Source organism: Microcaecilia unicolor, chromosome 10 (assembly GCF_901765095.1).
Source record: "Microcaecilia unicolor chromosome 10, aMicUni1.1, whole genome shotgun sequence".
NCBI classification, from domain to species: domain Eukaryota; kingdom Metazoa; phylum Chordata; class Amphibia; order Gymnophiona; family Siphonopidae; genus Microcaecilia; species Microcaecilia unicolor.
Genome location: NC_044040.1, coordinates 24,192,692 through 24,210,970, shown reverse-complemented (window position 1 = coordinate 24,210,970; position 18,279 = coordinate 24,192,692). Strand labels below are relative to the sequence as shown.

At 44.6% G+C, this 18,279-nt stretch overlaps 1 protein-coding gene across 4 annotated transcripts in view; it reads left to right on the top strand.

Moving 5' to 3' along the window:
- TYMP (thymidine phosphorylase) overlaps window positions 1–18,279 on the top strand; it is a 56,099-nt gene that overhangs the window by 21,556 nt on the left and 16,264 nt on the right. The window contains exons 1-4 of one of the 4 annotated variants that reach the window (XM_030217126.1): window positions 4,567–4,653; window positions 6,494–6,631; window positions 6,936–7,138; window positions 14,279–14,377. In XM_030217126.1, coding sequence (XP_030072986.1) covers window positions 6,499–6,631; window positions 6,936–7,138; window positions 14,279–14,377 — 435 coding nt within the window. In that variant the 5' untranslated portion in view covers window positions 4,567–4,653; window positions 6,494–6,498. Of the gene's footprint in view, window positions 1–4,566; window positions 4,654–4,792; window positions 4,999–6,197; window positions 6,281–6,493; window positions 6,632–6,935; window positions 7,139–14,278; window positions 14,378–18,279 lie in introns of those variants that run through there. The other 3 variants (XM_030217124.1, XM_030217128.1, XM_030217127.1) reach the window with 3 other exon arrangements.

Genomic DNA, 18,279 nt, shown 5'->3' with positions numbered 1-18,279 from the left:
GATAGGGCTGGCCAGACTTATACGGTCTGTACACTGAAGAGGACAGTACAAATAAAAAAGTAGCACATATGAATTTATCTTCTTGGGCAGACTGGATGGACCGTGCAGGCCTTTTTCTGCCGTCATTTACAATAACCAACCAAAAGGAAAAATCTCCGGATATGAACACCACCAACAAAAAGAAGAAAACAACAACAACAACAACAACAAACTCAACCACCGAAGAAACAGACAACTAATAAAAATAAACACATCGAACCCCCCCACAGAACCATACCACTCAATCCAGCTAGGATACATCAATGCAAGATCAGCAGTAAGAAACTCAGTAGACATACAAGACTGGATCACTACAGATAACCTAGACCTTCTATTTATCACAGAAACCTGGTTCCATAGCCCCACAGACCCCGCCATCCTACAAACATGCCCACCAGAATACAAAATCATCCACTGGACAAGAAATGGAAAAAGAGGAGGCGGAATAGACATAATTTACAAACCCGAATTCACCATCACAATTACGGGTGAATCCACCTCACCACAACTTGAAATTGCATCGACAAGGATTAATCACCAAACCTAATAGGACACCTGAACACAATCCTATTCTACAGACCACCAGGAAAATGGCAAGACTCCCAAACGCAACTTATGGACTTCATCTCGAACTCCTGTGTATCCGCCTCAAACATCCTTATAATAGGAGACATCAACCTACACCTAGAAGATGATACCTCACCAAGCACACGAGAATGCAAAGAATTCTTAAAACTCTGGGATCTGCAAGCACCCAACACGCAACCAACACACAAAAAAGGACACACACTTGATATCATAACAAGCAAATTCGAACCGGACTCAACGATCACACTCACCAACACAAGATGGACACCTACATTATGGTCAGACCACCATAAAGCAAATGTCTCTCTCTGCTGGCGAAAAACACACATAAAAACAATCAATAAACATGAACGAACAACATACACAACAAGAGGAAAAATAGACCCCACAATATTCTGGCAACAGATCTACCAGAACGAATGGTCAACAATTGCTGACACCATCCAATTCCTCCAAGAATGGGACGATGTATGCACAACAACACTTGACAAAATTGCCCCAATCCAAACCAGAACATCGCACAGGAAAAAAATCAAATCCGTGGTTCACCGAAGAGCTGAAAAAACTTAAAACACAAGTCAGAAAACTAGAACGCGCATGGAACAAAAAGAGAGACGAACAAACACTAAACGCCTGGAAATTGCTTCGGAGAAAATACAAATATACCATAAAACAGACTAAAAGACTACATTACAAAACAATAATAGGACCAAACTACAAAGACACACATAAACTCTTCAACCTTGTGAACAAACTGTTAGACACCACACCAGTCACAAACAACGGCAAAGACATACCAGATGTAGACAACCTTGCAAAATACTTCGAGGAGAAAATTATACAATTACGACTCAAAATACCCGCTAGCCCTATTGAATACGCCACAATTCTAGATTGTCTAGATCCAGAAGAAGGAACATACCCAGCAGACAGAACCTGGACCGAATTCGAACTACTATCAGAAGACCTCATCTCTGAAACACTTAAAAGATTTGCCAAATCCCACTGCAAACTAGACATTTGCCCAAATAACCTCATGAAATCTGCTCCTCAACAATTCATAATAGACCTAACGAGACACGTAAACTTCATGCTACAAAACGGACTTTTCCCAAAAGAAAAAGGAAAAATCTTACTCACCCCAATTCCTAAAGACACAAAGAAAAGCACGAGCGAAATAACCAACTACAGACCAGTAGCATCCATACCACTAATAACCAAAATAACTGAAGGAATGGTAACAAAACAACTCACAAACTACCTAAACAAACACTCAATACTGCATGATGCCCAATCAGGATTCCGATCAAATCATAGCACAGAAACGGTCCTAGTCACCTTCATGACCAAATTTAAACAAACAATAGCAACCGGAAACAATATACTCCTCCTACAATTTGACATGTCAAGTGCCTTCGATATGGTTGACCACGGAATCCTATTACACATACTTGAATATTTTGGCATTGGAGGAAATGTCCTGAACTGGTTCAAGGGGTTCCTAACACAGCGTTCGTATCAAGTTACATCAAATTCAACCACATCCAATGCATGGACACCTGAATGTGGAGTACCACAAGGATAACCCCTCTCACCAACCATTTTCAACCTAATGATGATCCCTTTGGCAAAACTCCTATCAAACCATAACCTCAACCCATATATATACGCCGATGATGTAACAATATACATCCCTTTCAAACAGGACATCAAAGAAATCTATAACGAAATCAATCAAAGTCTACACATCATGAACACATGGGCAAATGCATTTCGTCTGAAATTAAATGCAGAAAAAACTCAATCCCTGATACTCACCTCCCAATACAACACGAATGAATTTACCGCCATAAACACACCAAAACTAAACCTTCCAATCTCAGAAACGCTAAAAATCCTTGGAGTCACCATCGACCGCCACTTAACACTCGAAACTCATGCAAACAATACAACCAAAAAGATGTTCTACTGCATGTGGAAACTGAAAAGAATAAGACCATTCTTCCCAAGATCCGTCTTTCGCTGCCTAGTGCAATCCCTCGTATTAAGCCATCTGGATTACTGCAACTCACTATACGCAGGTTGCAAAGAGCAAATACTGAGGAAACTTCAAACAGCCCAGAATACAGCAGCCAGACTCATCTTCGGAAAACCAAAATATGAAAGTGCAAAACCCTTACGAGAGAAGCTACACTGGCTTCCACTCAAGGAACGCATTACTTTTAAAGTATGCACGTTAATCCACAAAATCATTCACGGCGAAGCTCCAGCCTACATGTCTGAGTTAATAGACCTACCACCCAGAAACGCCAAAAGATCATCCCGAACCTTCCTCAACCTCCACTTCCCTAATTGCAAGGGCGTAAAATACAAGACGCTACACGCGTCAACCTTTTCTCACGTGGGCACGCAGTACTGGAATGCACTGCCGCGCAACCTGAGAACGATCCACGAGCAAACCTCCTTCCGCAAACTATTGAAGACCCATCTTTTTGAAAAAATCTACGGAAAGAAGCAAAACACATAAAGCTTACACTCACTGTTCACTAATGCATCAATACATCCACTTCTGAACTCTCATCCCCCGTAGTCTCACCTCACTCATACCCTTACTCACAGAAATATGTATACCATACATAATGCCCTTTTAACCTCCCGCTGTCTCCTTCCAATGTTTCAAGGTTTGGTTCCAGTGTTTATATTCCTTAACAACACTCCGGTTGTCTTGTATAACTCTTCACAATGTAATCCATAACCAAGTTGTAACAAATTGTATTTCCATCATTCATATCGTATTGTAAGCCACACTGAGCCCGCAAAGAGGTGGGAAAATGTGGGATACAAATGCAATAAATAAATAAATAAATAAATGTTACTATGTTTTGCGAAAAATAAGATCTATGTGCAAAAGATAAGTCAAAGTTTTGGTTTTGGTCTGATATAAACTTTGCTTTCTGGTTACAATTTAAGTAGAGAGGTGTGGTAGCCGTGTTAGTCCACTCTTAAAGGTTATCAATAGAAATCAAACAAAATAAAACATGGAAAAGAAAATAAGATGATACCTTTTTTATTGGACATAACTTAATACATTTCTTGATTAGCTTTCAAAGGTTGCCCTTCTTCTACATGGAATCTTGCTACTCTTTGGGATTCTACATGGAATGTTGCTACTCTTTGGGATTCTACATGGAATCTTGCTAGTCTTTGAGAGTCTACTTGGAATGTTGCTACTCTTTGGGGTTCTACATGGAATCTTGCTACTCTTTGGGATTCTACATGTTAAATAGAGAGGTGTGGTAGCCGTGTTAGTCCACTCTTAAAGGTTATCAATAGAAATCAAACAAAATAAAACATGGAAAAGAAAATAAGATGATACCTTTTTTATTGGACATAACTTAATACATTTCTTGATTAGCTTTCGAAGGTTGCCCTTCTTCGTCTGATCGGAAATAAGCAAATGTGGTAGCAGGTAGTATATATAAGAGAAACATCAAAGCATTACTTTGACAGTCTGACAGAGTGGGAGGGTGGGGGTATGCATGGGGACATCAAAGCATTTCATTGATATTCTAACAGGATGGGTGTTGGTAGGTGAGAGGAGGGTGATAAACAGAGAAATAAACAGAGAAATACAACTTTATGGTATATACTGGGCTAGAAAACACAGATCCTTATTAAGTCCTGTCTGTTGGGTGTCAAAATATTGAAGATTATATTTGAGATTATATTTCCCCATTTCCTGTCTGTCATAACTTTTGCTTAAGTATTCCTCTTTGTTCCCTTTTTATCTTTATCTCATTAAATGTAGACACTAGGCATCAGTTTAGTGCAATAAATGTGACTCTCCCCCCCCCCCCCCCCCCCCCCCCCTCGTTCCACTCCAATGACTGTGGACTCAGAAGTTTTCTCTGTTCATTTATTACAAGCAGTGGATGGAGCGTCACTGAAGCAGCCTTTTTCAGATACAGAGAGGGTTTCTGACATATCAGACAGGACTGTGGCATAGATTACAAGATTCCTTACATGGTATGTAAATAATGGAAGCATAGGGGTGAGCACTGTCCTTGTGTGACTTGCTTTCTGTTAACTTTTCTCTCAGCTGGTTACAGTGTAACTTATGTACACTTGACTTGGTAAAATTCTGTTCTCTCTAGCATTTCAAATGCACTTGCTAGCAGTGTCAAGGTAAAATGATCCAAAATGTTGTCAACAGTCAGATGAGAGAGGCAGGCATCTGTAGAGGATCGGCAGAGGCTGCAAGTAACTAGTATTTGAGGTTCCTGAAGTAGGGCGGTGAGTCTCGAGAGTGAGGGATACAACATTAGGAGAATATTTGGATTGAATTTCCTGCCTTTCCAAACTTGAGACAAGGTGAGTCATTGGGAAAGGTGGTATTTTAACGCTGCTTTCCAAGGCTCTCAGCTCATTGTTGTAACCATAGGGGTTGTCTGCCTCTAGAGCCAGAATTACAGAAGTTGAAGTCTGGAAGAAGATTAATAGGGCATCGAGTATTTCTAGATTCAGCGAGACAGAAGCAGAATTCCAGAAGAGGCTCAACAGATGCTATTGTGTGGACTTCCCAAAGGTTTACTCAGCTGTATTAGAGGGACTCCAGGGGAAGATCGAAAGAAGCTTTGAGTATCTAGAGTTCTAGCTTGTCACTGCTACACATTCACAGACAGATCATCTAGCTTGCCCAATGCTCATGAACTGAAAGCTCGGAACCACAGGGTGCTGATTGCTGCTGACCATTTCTCTAGCACTACTAGGTGCACACAGTACTGTGTCACAGGATCTCTCCTGCTTAGCTAGGGAAAGCAAAAGTAACATTACTTTGGATATACCACAAGGGCAGCCGCAATTACAACATGGCAGTGAATGTAGCAATGCAGAGTGAAGGAATGGCACAAGGAAGCCAGGGTTCAAATCCCACCGCTGCTCTTTGTGACTTTGGGCAGGTCACTTAACCCTTCATTGCTTAAGTATAAACTTAGATTACAAGCAGTGGCGTAGCAAGGGGGCTGCCACCCGGGGTGGGGCGGTTCGCTGTTGCACCCCCCCCAGGTGCAGCACGATGACACCCCCCCTCCCGACCCAGTGCCTACCCTCCTCCGTGCAACTCCCTACCTTTAAGAAAAATATTGGAATCCGAGGCGAGGTGCAGCGCCTCGCGCCTGCACGTAAAAGAAATGTGGACCAGCTCATCGGACCTTCTCTCGCTCTGTCTGTCCCACCCTTGCGGAAATAGTAAGTTACGTCAGCGGAGGGTGGGACAGATAGAGCGAGGGAAGGCCCGATGAGACGGTCCACATTTCTTTTACGTGCAGGCGCAAGGCGCTGCGCCTCGCCTCGGATTCCGATATTTTTTTAAAGGTAGGGAGCTGGTTGGACGGAGGAGGGTAGGCACTGGGTCGGGGGGGGGGTGTAATCGTGCTGCACCCGGGGAGGGGAGCTGGCAGGGAGCACCCCCCCCTTGAGCTGACACCCGGGATGGACCGCCCCTCCCCCCCCTTGCTACGCCACTGATTACAAGGTCCTCCAGGAACAGGGAAATACCTACTCTGACTGTAACTCTCCTTGAGTTACTCCTGAAAGGGTATGAGCCGAATCCAAACTCAATCCCTGCACAAGCTTGCCTTGAGCAGTTGTTGAGGTAACAGCTGGGACAATAAACATCTGTACTGATGAGTACCCAAATGCCTGTGTTTTTCCTCTTCCTCTTGGGGGGGGGGGGGTTGATGTCTCTCTGTATTGATGGGGCTGGAGTGCTGCAAGTGTCAAGCCGAATCCACCCTAATCCCTTCTCACAAGAAATAAGTCCCCTCCTTTCTCACTGAACTTTCTATAATCTGTGTTATCCCTGCAGAGAACATGGCTTCTGGGAAGAACCTGAGCTTTCCAGAGCTGATCAGGAAGAAGCGAGATGGGGAGAAACTACAGAAAAAAGACATCCAGCACTTTATCCAGGCTGTGAAACACAGATCAATCCAAGACTCTCAGATAGGTAAGAAATGCATCCATAGAATCTATAATTTGTCAGCAATTAATGTGCTTCCTTCTATGTCCTAATCGCACTGTTTTCAATCTTTTTGGGGGTTAAGGAAGCTCTGTATAGGGGGAAAGGGGAGCCCCCCCTTGAATGTTATTTTAAACAGAGTGTAAGTTAGTACAATTTCTAGCTATGTTTCACCCCATCACATCTCTGTAACAGCAACAGTCTCCAGACCAGCTGATGGTCAGAACCAAGACTGTTAAGCATTTTGATCACTACCCTTTTCGTGATAACAATCTCAGTTTTGCACTCTCAGGAGCTTTACTGATGGCTATACGACTGTGTGGTATGGAGCCGGAAGAGACGCAGTCACTCACTCAAGAGATGATACTCTCTGGTAAAGTCCTGGAGTGGCCAGAGAGTTGGCATGGCCTGATAGTGGACAAGCATTCTACAGGTGGTGTGGGGGATAAGATCAGCCTTCCCCTGGCTCCTGCCTTGGCAGCTTGTGGCTGTAAGGTGAGTGCGGTGGTTTGCTTCCTTGCTGCTTTTCCTATTAGACCTCACCTGCTTGTTGTGATACTCTTTAGGTTTTGAGTCCAGCAATAGAGATACTTGGGATGGCTGAACGATACAGAAATTCGTCATGCATTAAAAACTAACAGGCTTATCAAGGCACCAATTTATGAAGACTGGGACCCCACCTCCCTATTCCAAACATTTTTATTAATTAAATGCCTTCTTTCTGCATTGTGTTATTATGAAGAAATAAGTGAGGAAAAGTAGAAGACATCGGCATTGGGGCAGGGAAGCCTTCTCCAGACCATCTACCACTATATCTGAGGTCCATGTTGCTGTTTCATGGGTCACTGCGACTCCAGGCAGGAAGTGATATCATAGCAGAGGTACCACAGTGGTGCAGGGCACTCTAAAGAATGGTGTCCAGAGTAGTTACCCCAATTTCCACCCCAAAGGACAGCCTCCTCTTCCATACTTTCATTCTCGCTTCCTTACACTCTCACCATTATTTATTCCCCTTCTTTTCTCAATCTTGTTCCTAACCCCCTACTCTTTTTAGGGTCAGTTCTGGGGTAGTTGGTGCCCGAGTGGGGGGGGAACCCTTCACTCAGCTGTACCCTTTAGACAAAGGGAGCATCCTTCCTCCGTCCATGCCCCCCCCCCAAAAACAAAAGGGCATTTTGAGTCAGCTGGGGACTTTGTGGTGCTCCAGGATTGTTCATGTTAGGGATGGAGAGGACAGGTTGAGTTGGCAGGGCACTCCTGGTTTACTCACACTTGGGGCTTCTGGTCAAATGGAACTTTCCCCCCACTTGTCCTACCCTAAAGCCAACCCTGGTTCTCATCATTATTCACATGTACAAAAAAAGACACTGACAAGGTAGAGCAGTTCTTTCTTCTAGATGGTATGCTCTAGCTTCCTCAGTCATACCATCTAGAAGAAAGACTTGATCAAACATTCATATCCAGCAGCTTCTCTAAAGCACTATAAGATAGCATTTTCCATCAAATGAAAAACCTAAAGGGCTAGTGGATCATCTTATGATGTTGGAGGAGTGGAAGCTCAGAATGAATCAGAGAAATTATTTTTTTTTTCAGTGAGAGGGTAACGGACGCCTGGAATAAACTTCCAGCAGAGTGAACATGAGCCAAAACAAAGGCAGAATTCGAGCAGCCATAAGATAGACACAAAGGGACCTCAGGTGAAAGGGAAGGAGAATGCCACAGTAAGCAGGCACATAAAGGCAAAGTGGGTTGACCGAGTGACCCTTTTCAGTTTCTATTTTTGCACTCCTCTGATGCCTTCACGTTCATTCTGCTCCACTTTGCTCCCCATTTTCATGGCTAATGCAAAGGAATTAGACACTCTGGGCCGTTTTTTCAGTCTTGTGCTCCCCTTCAATAAACGTTCAGGGCTCTAGGCTTCTCCAGGGCCATGGCTTTGACCTCCAGTCAACTGTCAAATCCCTAGCCACTCTTTCCCCTGATAATCAGTCTCAACAATCAAGATTACCTGGACAATCCTGCACAAAATGGGCATCATACTTTGTGCTTTACTTATATACACATAATCCCCTGTATTCTGTAAAGATTGCCCAAATGTGGGTGTGGATCCCAGATCTGCACACAATCTAGTTAATGAGCCGTTAACAATTATTGATGTTATTTGGCACTAATTAGGACATGCATGGATCTGCCTATGCACTATTCTATTATAACAGGTGTAAATCCTCGCGCCCAAAGTTGGGTATGGGCAGGGCAGTGGGGGCAGTCCGCACAAGGTGCACGCTGCAGGAGGGGTACAGGGAGCAGCCGCACGGCTGTCGGCTCTGCCGGTTCCCTGCTCCCTCTGATGTTACTTCCTGTTCCAGGGCAGAGGGAGCAGGCAACCAGCAGAGCCAACAGCCGCACGGCTGCTCCCAGCACCCTAGGAGGTAAGAGCAGTGCACTGGGGGGGGGGGGGGGGGGGGGGCGCTGCACCTGGAGGTGTCGCTGCTGGTCTGGGGGGGACGATGCTGTACCAGGGGGGATGCTGCACCCAGAGAGGGTGCGCAGTGGCAATCCGATCCGGGTAGCAGCAGACCAAGGAACACCACCATGGGAATCCATGCCTAGTGCTGTTCTATAAAGGTTTTTTATTATTCTATAAAGGTTACTTATCTCTAAGTGACCTTTATAGAAATGGCATTGGCGCAGATTTTCCCCGACACCACTTATAGAATTTTCCCCCAATGAGGACAATTTCCAACAGTCATTATTCTATAAAGTTTACTTATCGTTAAGTGACCTTTATAGAAATGACACGGCGCAGATTTTCCCAGTGCCACTTATAGACTTCCCCCACCCCCCACCCCCATGAGGACAATTTCCAACAGTCATTTATAAATGGGCTGTTTGAAAAGTGTCCACCCTCCCTGTGGGTAAAAGTATATGCTGATGGTTGTTTGCATTTGTATAGCTGTCAGGACCCAGTTTATATTTTGCATTGTAAGCAGCTGCTTTTTGATGCCACCCCCCTCCAAGAAGCTGCCAAACGAGATGACTACCTAGTTCACCTAATGCTTAAGCCAGCCCTGGGTTCTCCCCTGATATTTTAATAATTAAACAATAATACTACTGAAAAAGGTGTGAGCAAAATCTAAATAAATAAATAAATATTATCGCCATAACCCCATTCCTCCCAGAATGATCTTATAAAAACACATAATTGGACTTTGTACCTCTAAATATTAAACTTTGTTCTATATATTCTTCAATATTTCCTTAGCATCCCTCCAGATCAGTCCAGATGTGTGATATATGAACTCCTACCAGCATATGGAGACAGCAAACTACTGGCTAGAACGTGGTCTTATAAGTATTCTATTCAGCTCACCTCCAGCCAGCAGCTCTCAGTTTCCAGCAGACAGTAAAGTTGCTATCCTGTGCAGGCCAGGTCTGGCTGAGGTAGGCTATATACCTTTGAATGAAAGGAAAAAAGAAGAAAGGAAAGGTGAAAAGATTAAGAATTCTAAAGCTGCAATTTTTCTCAAAAGAAAAAGTGTTTTGGATTTGGACTGGAGGCAGGGATTAGTTCTGAATATTTGCCTCTGGTGTTACACCCAGGTACCAGGTCCCTCCTCCCCTCCATCCTCCCCCCCCCCCCCCCAGGTGTTGTTGTCAGGTTGAGGAGTGGTCTGTGTCTTTGCTTCCACCTTCTTCATTGAGGTGGGAAGGAGGGGGGGGGGGAGAACTTTGAGTACCTGTGAGAAAAACAGGCTGCAGCAGACAAACTTCAGCCATAAGAAAGTTTAGGTTAGAGTAAAAGAATTGAACCTGCTTGGATTTACAGTGTCTGTTTTACAGCAAGGAGGAATTGGTGCTGAGCATTTTCCTGATCTGTGTGTGGGGGTGGGGGGGAGAGTTCTCTGATGCTTGTCAGGCTGTAGCCCTAGGTGTCTTGGCAGCATGGCCTGAAATAATGCAGCAGTGCAGGTTTTGTGGCAGCCACCATGCTAATGAGGTAACCAGGGGAGTCTGCTGCTCGTGTGAGGTACAAAGGATGGGAACATCTTTGGTAGACAAGGTCACATCAGCAGAAAGCAACAGCGGTGCTTTGGAAGTGGCCTGAGCAGATTCGGGGCCCCTGTGGCTGAAGGCTGTGGAGCTGTTGAAGGCCATGAAACAGTGTAGGAAGGCAAGGAGACTTCAGGAGGGTTGAGATTCTGCCCCAAGTTCATCCTTTTAATGCACCGCACCTATTGTTTAAACAAGGCTGGAGTGCAGGGACTCTGGAGTGTTAGAGACCAGCGTGGGAGAAAGATGTAAAGGATGATTGACCAGAGGTATGTAAATATATAAGCACTGCTATACTGGGACAGACTGAAGGTCAATCAAACCCAGTATCCTGTTTCTAACAGTGGCCAGTCAAGGGCCCGAGTACCTGTCAGGACAATAAAATAGTTTCCATGGGGAGGAAAGTCTGTTGCAGCAGTGACCAGTATGAATGCAGTATCTAGCACCATATTGTCTTACTGCTTAGCTCTTGAAAGGTCTTGGTTGCATAAGACAGGATATTCTGATAAGGTCATAGCCACCCTGCAGAGTTTGAGAAGGAGGTCCACTTCCATAGTGTATGTCAGAGCGTTGGCAGGTTGGTGTTAGGAAAGCCTGGTTGTTTGTGCTGAAGGTTCTGGAGGTTTTACAAGAAAGTCTGGACAAAAGATTGGCACTAGCCTCTCTAAGAGTGTGGATCATGGCCCTGGCTTGCTATCAAGGTTTGGTTCAAGGCAGAGCACTGGCTTCCTATCCAGATATAATGTATTTTCTCAGTTGTTGTTGAGGCCCCCAAGGCACTCAATGGTTTCCCCCTTGGAATTTAAGCGTTTTATTATCAGCCTTAGTCTAGTCTCCCATTGAACACTGGCAGGTAGTATCATTGAAGGATGTCACCTTGAAGACAGTTTATTAGCTATATCTTTGGCTGGAAGAGTTTCAGAGTTGTAGGCATTGTCTTGTTGGGAGCCTTTTTAAAGTTCTCAAAGGAAAAGGTGGTGCTGTGGCTGATCCCATTTTTCCTTCCGAATGTGATACCCTCATTTCATATTAATCAGACCATCTCTCTCCAAGTATTGGGGGAAGCAAGAGAGAACAAGGATTAAAAGCGGTTGCATTGTCTGGATGTAAAAGGAACATTGCAAGGTTATCTCGAGAACGTAGGCATTTGGATGGCTTGTTCATGCTTTTTTTGGTGGGGGGGGGGGGGGGCAGCTTCAAAGGTAACTGTGGTTTGGTGGATTAAAGAGGCCATTTCTTTGGTGTACAACATATGTACTGAAGTGTCGTGAGATTCCCTCTCATTATGAAGGCTCATTTCACCAGGGAAGGGGCATCTTCTTGAGCGGAGCAGAGCCTCATTCCTCCTTAAGACATATGTAGGGCAGCTACTTGGTCATCTTTGCATTCCTTCGTGAAACACTACTGTTTGGACATTCAAGCTCATTGAGATGTATAATTTGGGGTGAGAATTTTATGCAGGATTGTTGGGTCCCATCTATAGAATGCTCTGCTTTGGTACTTCCCTCACATCTGATTTGTTCTGCTAATTTTCTTTCCTTTTGTCTCCCCAGGTCAGTCAAGATGTACCACGGCCGTGGCCGTGACCCCACATCCAGACTCACCTTTCCTTCTGGTAGTCAGGTTCCACAGCTTCTCCAGACTGCCTTCTCTTTGCATTGATGCTTCTGTTACCTGTTTCCCTGTTATCCAAGCCTCATTTCAGAGATATTCCAAGCCTCACCCTGATGTTCCTGCATCCAAGCTTCACTCCAGAGTCTATCCAAGCCTCAATCTGATGTCCTAGTATCTTAGCCTCACTCTGGTGCCCTGTGTTCCTTAGTGTATTCCAAGCCTCATTCCAAGTTGTGACATAATGAACCTTGGGACTTTCATGTTTTGCCTTTGCAATAGGTCTTTTAGCCTTGTCTTTGTGTTCCCTGCTTGGTTCCAGTTCCTGCTCCAGCCTTGCCTTGCCAAGTTCCTGTCTTGTTTCCTGCCTAGCCTTGCTCCTGTGTGTCTTGTCCCTGAAGCCTTGTTTCTATATGCCTTGTTTCCAACCTAGCCTTGTTTCTATATGCCTTGTTTCTGAACCTTGTTCCTGAAAGCCTTGCTCCTGAAATTCCTGTTCCTGGTTCCTGCTCCAGCCGAGCCCTGTTCCTGCCTTGTCTCAAGCCTTGCTTCTATTTGTCCTGTTGCATCTAGCCTTCCCTCTGTTTATTCCTGTTGCCCTGCCTTGCTTCTGCCTAGCTCCAGCCCTGCCTTGTTTCTGCCTAGCTCCAGCCCTGCCTTGTTTCTGCCTTGCCTTGTCATACTTTGCTCTTTGTTATGTCTGGATCCAGTTCTTGCACTGCCTAGCCTTGCCTGAACCCAGTTTTAGCCTTGTTTCCTTGTCTTGCCTTGTTTATAACTGGGTTCAGTTCTTGCTCAGTTGCCTTGCTCTTCTTGCCTTGTCTGGATCCAATCCTTGTTTTGTCTGTTTGCCTTGTCGTATTGTGCCTAGCCTTGTCTTGTCCAAGCCTGTTCATATCCAGTCCTTGCCTGTCCTTGTCTTGCCTTTTCCGGACCCAGTTTTAATCTAGTTCTATGTCTTGACTTGTTCTGCCTGGGTTCAGGTTCTAGCCCTTTGCCATGCTTTCCTTGCTTCATCTGAATCCGGTCTTTGTCTTGTTTGTTGTACCTTGTTACTTCTGCCCTGCCTAGTTTAGCTTTGCGTAGCAGAGCAGTAATCTTCTGGGATCCACAGTCTTTGCTAGATGGTTGAGAAGGCAGGAAATTATCATTCAGTCAGCCTCATCTGCCTTTGAAAGTAAATTATGATTTAATTAGGAAACTTGTGTGGACAGGGGGCAAGGCCAGGATCAGACACAGTGGCCCAGGAAAGAAATTAAGGGGTGGCCCAGCCACTGCCAGGCCCCCTGAAACTTTGCCTCTATGACATTAGTTACCTTTGCCAAGAAAGCGCCTTGTAGTGCTGAAGCCCCAGGCAATTGCTCTGCTTACCATCCCCTTATCCCCCCCAAACTGGTCCTAGTCAGAGGTTTTACTGGTTAAACAGAACAACTGGGCTCTAACTGTCCTGAAAGGGGTATGAGCACGCAATTCTGGAATAAACTACCACGCAACCTGAAGACGACTTACGAGCTGACCAACTTCCGCAAATCGTTGAAGACTTATCTCTTCGAAGAAATATATCGAAAAGATTAAAACACATGAAGCCCACGCATACTGCTAATACTGCATCAATACATACTCATTTATACTCTTATCCCCCGAAATTCTAACACACTCAAACCTTAACCTACAGGTAATAATGTAACAACCAAACGTTCTCTAGCTATTGTTCTGTAATCCTATCAGTATTCCATTGTTCTGTTCCATTGTTCTATTCCCCTTGCGATACAAAGACTTTGTTTTCACTTTACTCCTCACAATGTAACCATAATCGAGTTGTAACAAACTGTACTTCCATCAATACAATGTATTGTAAGCCACACTGAACCCGCAAATAGGTGGGAAAATGTGGGATACAAATGCAATAAATAAATAAATATACAAATTTAACAAGCTATACGGTGAGATAGAAATGTTCTTGTTTTTTCTCAGGTACCCATGATCAGTGGCAGAGCATTGCTGCATACCGGGGGCACACTGGATAAACTGGAGTCAGTGCCAGGATACAACGTTAATCAGACTACAGAGCAGGTGAGGAGCCCACAGTTAACCGATGTCATAATGAACAAGGATTCCAGGTGTAAAATGAGCAAAAGTATAATTTCATTATGCACAAGTAGAATAACAATATAAAATGAGTAACCAGATAAAAATAAACATAAAATATAAAATTCTACTGCATCGTACCTATAATCCAACACATTTCTACAACCTTCTCACTGCGGGGGGGAACCCATTGCAGCTTTGCAAAGTGTCTATGTAGGTGTCCTGGCACTGTGTCTGACCCTAGGTGAGTCCAGTAAGTTCAGCCCTTTATTTGTTATATCCTATATAATAAAACGCACCTCCAACGTTCTGAAGCCGAGAAAGTGAAGCCTTCAAGCCTTGAAGCATTCCTGCAACGTTCTGGAACTACGTGTCATCAATTGAGGAGATGGAGCCTTACAGAGCGCATGAATGCTTCAAGGCTTGAAGGCTTCACTTTCTCGGCTTCAGAACGTTGGAGGTGCGTTTTATTATATAGGATGTGCTCGGTGCTTTTCTGTAGCACATGGGGGGAATTTAATATATGCTGATTAAAGTGGAGGAGTGGCTGGAGGGGGGGCAGGGGACACAGGAGAATCGCTGGGTGGCTGGAGGGGGGACAGGGGAGAGAACAGCATCGGTGGGTGGCTGGAGGGGGAGCAGGGGAGAGAGGAGAATCACTGGGTGGCTGGAGGGGGGACAGAGGAGACACACTCGCACCCAGTAGTCTCACTCTCTCTCTCTGTCACACACACACACTCGCACATTCACTCTCTCTCTCTCTCTCACACACAGTCAATCTCACACATACTCTCTCAAACATACACACTCTGAGGAAAACCTTGCTAGCGCCCGTTTCATTTGTGTCAGAAACGGGCCTGTTTTACTAGTTCTGTGATAATAGCTGTGCCATCAGCACTGGCAAGCTTTCAAGGTATTCTACCAGCTCCTTCATGGTAGATTCAGTTCTAAGGGCTGCTTATACCTGATTCATCCTTTAGTGCAAAGCTGTTTCTCACATGCCAAGCTATTTTCTATATAATACTACTAGTAAAAAAAGGCCCATTTCTGGCTGAAATGAAACGGGCGCTAGCAAGGTTTTGCGCGGAGTGTGTATGTTTGAGAGAGTGTCTGTGAGAGTGACTGTGTGAGAGTGAGAATGTGCAAGTGTGTGTGTGTGTGACAGAGAGTGGGTGTGAGTGTGTCTGTGAGAGAGAGAGCGTGTGTGTATGTGAGAATGAGTGTGAGCGAGTGCGTATGTGAGACAGTGAGTGTCCTTCCCTGCCCCCCCTGTCAGGTGTCAGGACTGGGGGGGGGGGGGGACTGTGGACAGTCATGAAGGCAGCCCCTACCAAAATAATGAAAGCATTATAATAATCACTGCATTCCAGAGAACAAAATGGAGCAAGTTCCCACATGCTATCTTTTGCTTTCTGTATTCAGTAGCTGACAGGCTTGCTAGACTTACCTAAGTGGCTGCAGCTGCAATACACTGAAAAGAAAGCAAGGAAATCTGTGAGACGTAGATATTGCCTTCCCCTTGGCCTCTGACGCTCCTCCCTTCTTCTATTTGACTTCCCTCTGATAGGTCCGTCATTCGGTGTGACGCTCCTCCCTTTTCCTGTTTCAGTTCCCTATGATAGGTCAGAGCGGTGCAGCTGTGACACTCCTCCCTTCTCTGATAGGTCAGGGCGGGGCAGAGATGTAGTGTGCTTAAAAATGGTTACAGAGCTTCGAACACACGAACTGTTGAAGCCTCAGAGTGTGCTTTAGAATGTTCAGGGTGCTTTTTATGTGCAGATGGGGCGTGGCCTACGGCCCTGATGGGCGTGGCTGAGACTGAGGGTGAGTAGTCCGAATAGCCTAGCCTACCAGGAGGACAGGAGTTCAGGACAGATGGAGTGAGCTTCAGAACGTCTGAGGGGGGATTTTATTTATATAGATGTTTGTTTTATACTGAGCTTACTGATAATGTCTTACACAAACTAGGAACTGTAAGGAACAATTATAGAACTTTTTTACCTGCACAGCTGAGCTGCACACACCCCAGCACCAATGGCATTACTTTGTTGGTGCTAGACCAGAAATGAATAAAAAGCAGAGCGGCATGAACGTGCCCTTATGAGTAGAGACCACTCTTAATCTGTATCCCATAGAGCAGTGGTTCCCAAACCTGGTCCTGGAGGCACCCCAGCCAGTCAGGGTTTCAAGATATCCACAATGAATATTTATGAGAGAGATCTGCCTACAGTGGAGGCAGTGCCATATAGGTAGGGACACAGCTTAGGCAAATTTAACAGGAAAATGTGGTCCAAAAACTTGGTGCACATGAAGGAATGGGCTTGAGCAAGTGTGGCGTAGTCGGTCACAAAAGCATTTTTGGTAGGAGTAAAGAGAAATAAACCATTCAAAAAGCTGACAGTAACAAAAGACCAGCAACCTAAAAACGACTTACGAACTAACCACTTCCGAATACTACTGAAGACCCATCTCTTTAAAAAAGCATACCACAAAGATCAACAAATGTCAACATACACCACTCCTCCACAGATATTCAGAACTGCCTTATAATATCTGCTTGTTATACTACTATTCTGTTATACCATTATCATGTTACCATGGTTCTTCTGTCAACTAAATGTCTATCTTTCTATTATATCTTCACCATTTATGATGTATTGTAAGCCAGATTGAGCCTGCAAAAAGGTGAGAAAATGTGGGATACAAATGCAATAAATAAATAAAATAAATAAAAATATGGTCAAAGCATATAACAAATGGACAGTTCACCAAGGGCTTCCTGTTGCTCTCTTTGACACTGCTATTGACCTCATTCAAAGCATTTATTTTGCACAAACATTGAAAACTAGCACGGTCTGCCCAGCTAAATATGGTATGGACAGGGGCTAATAAAGGTTTAGAAGGAAAGGCATGAAATGTTATGCTAAATGTATGTTACCATGTATTTAAGCAACTTAACGCATTACCACTTGTAATCTGTTATCCGGAAATGGCAACCGCCATTACGGCAAATGTAAGCCACATTGAGCCTGCAAATTGGTGGTGGGAAAATGTGGGATACAAATGCTACAAATAAATAAATAAATAAAAATGGGAAGAGAGGGAGAGGACACAGAAGGGAAGAGAAGAGGAGGAAGGAGATAGAGGTAACAGATCAGCAGATAGTGTAGAGATACTTTTCACACAATTATTATGCTTGGATGGTTCTTCAAAGGGACCCCAGAAAGGGAACTATAGAGCCACTAATAGCACTGATGGTGGTGAAAGCATTAACCCTTAGGGCAAGATGCACTAAAAAATCGTTAAAGCCCTTCCCTTACCGATTCCCTTAGCAAATCGGTAAGGAACGGGCATGCATCAAGGAATAGGAATGCAAATGAGCTGCTTCTTGTAGCTCACTTGCATTCTCTATTCCATCGTTATGTTGGCTGCTCTGCGCATGCCAAGGACGTCCTTTATGGATGTCCTTCATTATATTAAAAAAAAAAAAAAAGACAAGCTGTGCCTATGGACATCCTTTATGGACGTCCTTCACTATATATACTAGGCCACTCCTCCTTAGGAGGAGTGGCCTAGTGGTTAGGGTGGTGGACTTTGGTCCTGGGGAACTGAGGAACTGAGTTCGATTCCCGGCACAGGCAGCTCCTTGTGACTCTGGGCAAGTCACTTAACCCTCCATTTCCCCATGTAAGCCGCACTGAGCCTGCCATGAGTGGGAAAGCGCGGGGTACAAATGTAACAAAAAAAAAAAAAAAAAAAATATATATATATATATATATATAAAGATAAGCTGTGCCTATGGACGTCCTTCGCCCCCCCCCCCTCGAGATCGCCGCCACTTCCCCCTGCATTGAAATGACAGCTTCCCGCAGCCCCGCCTCCCTCCG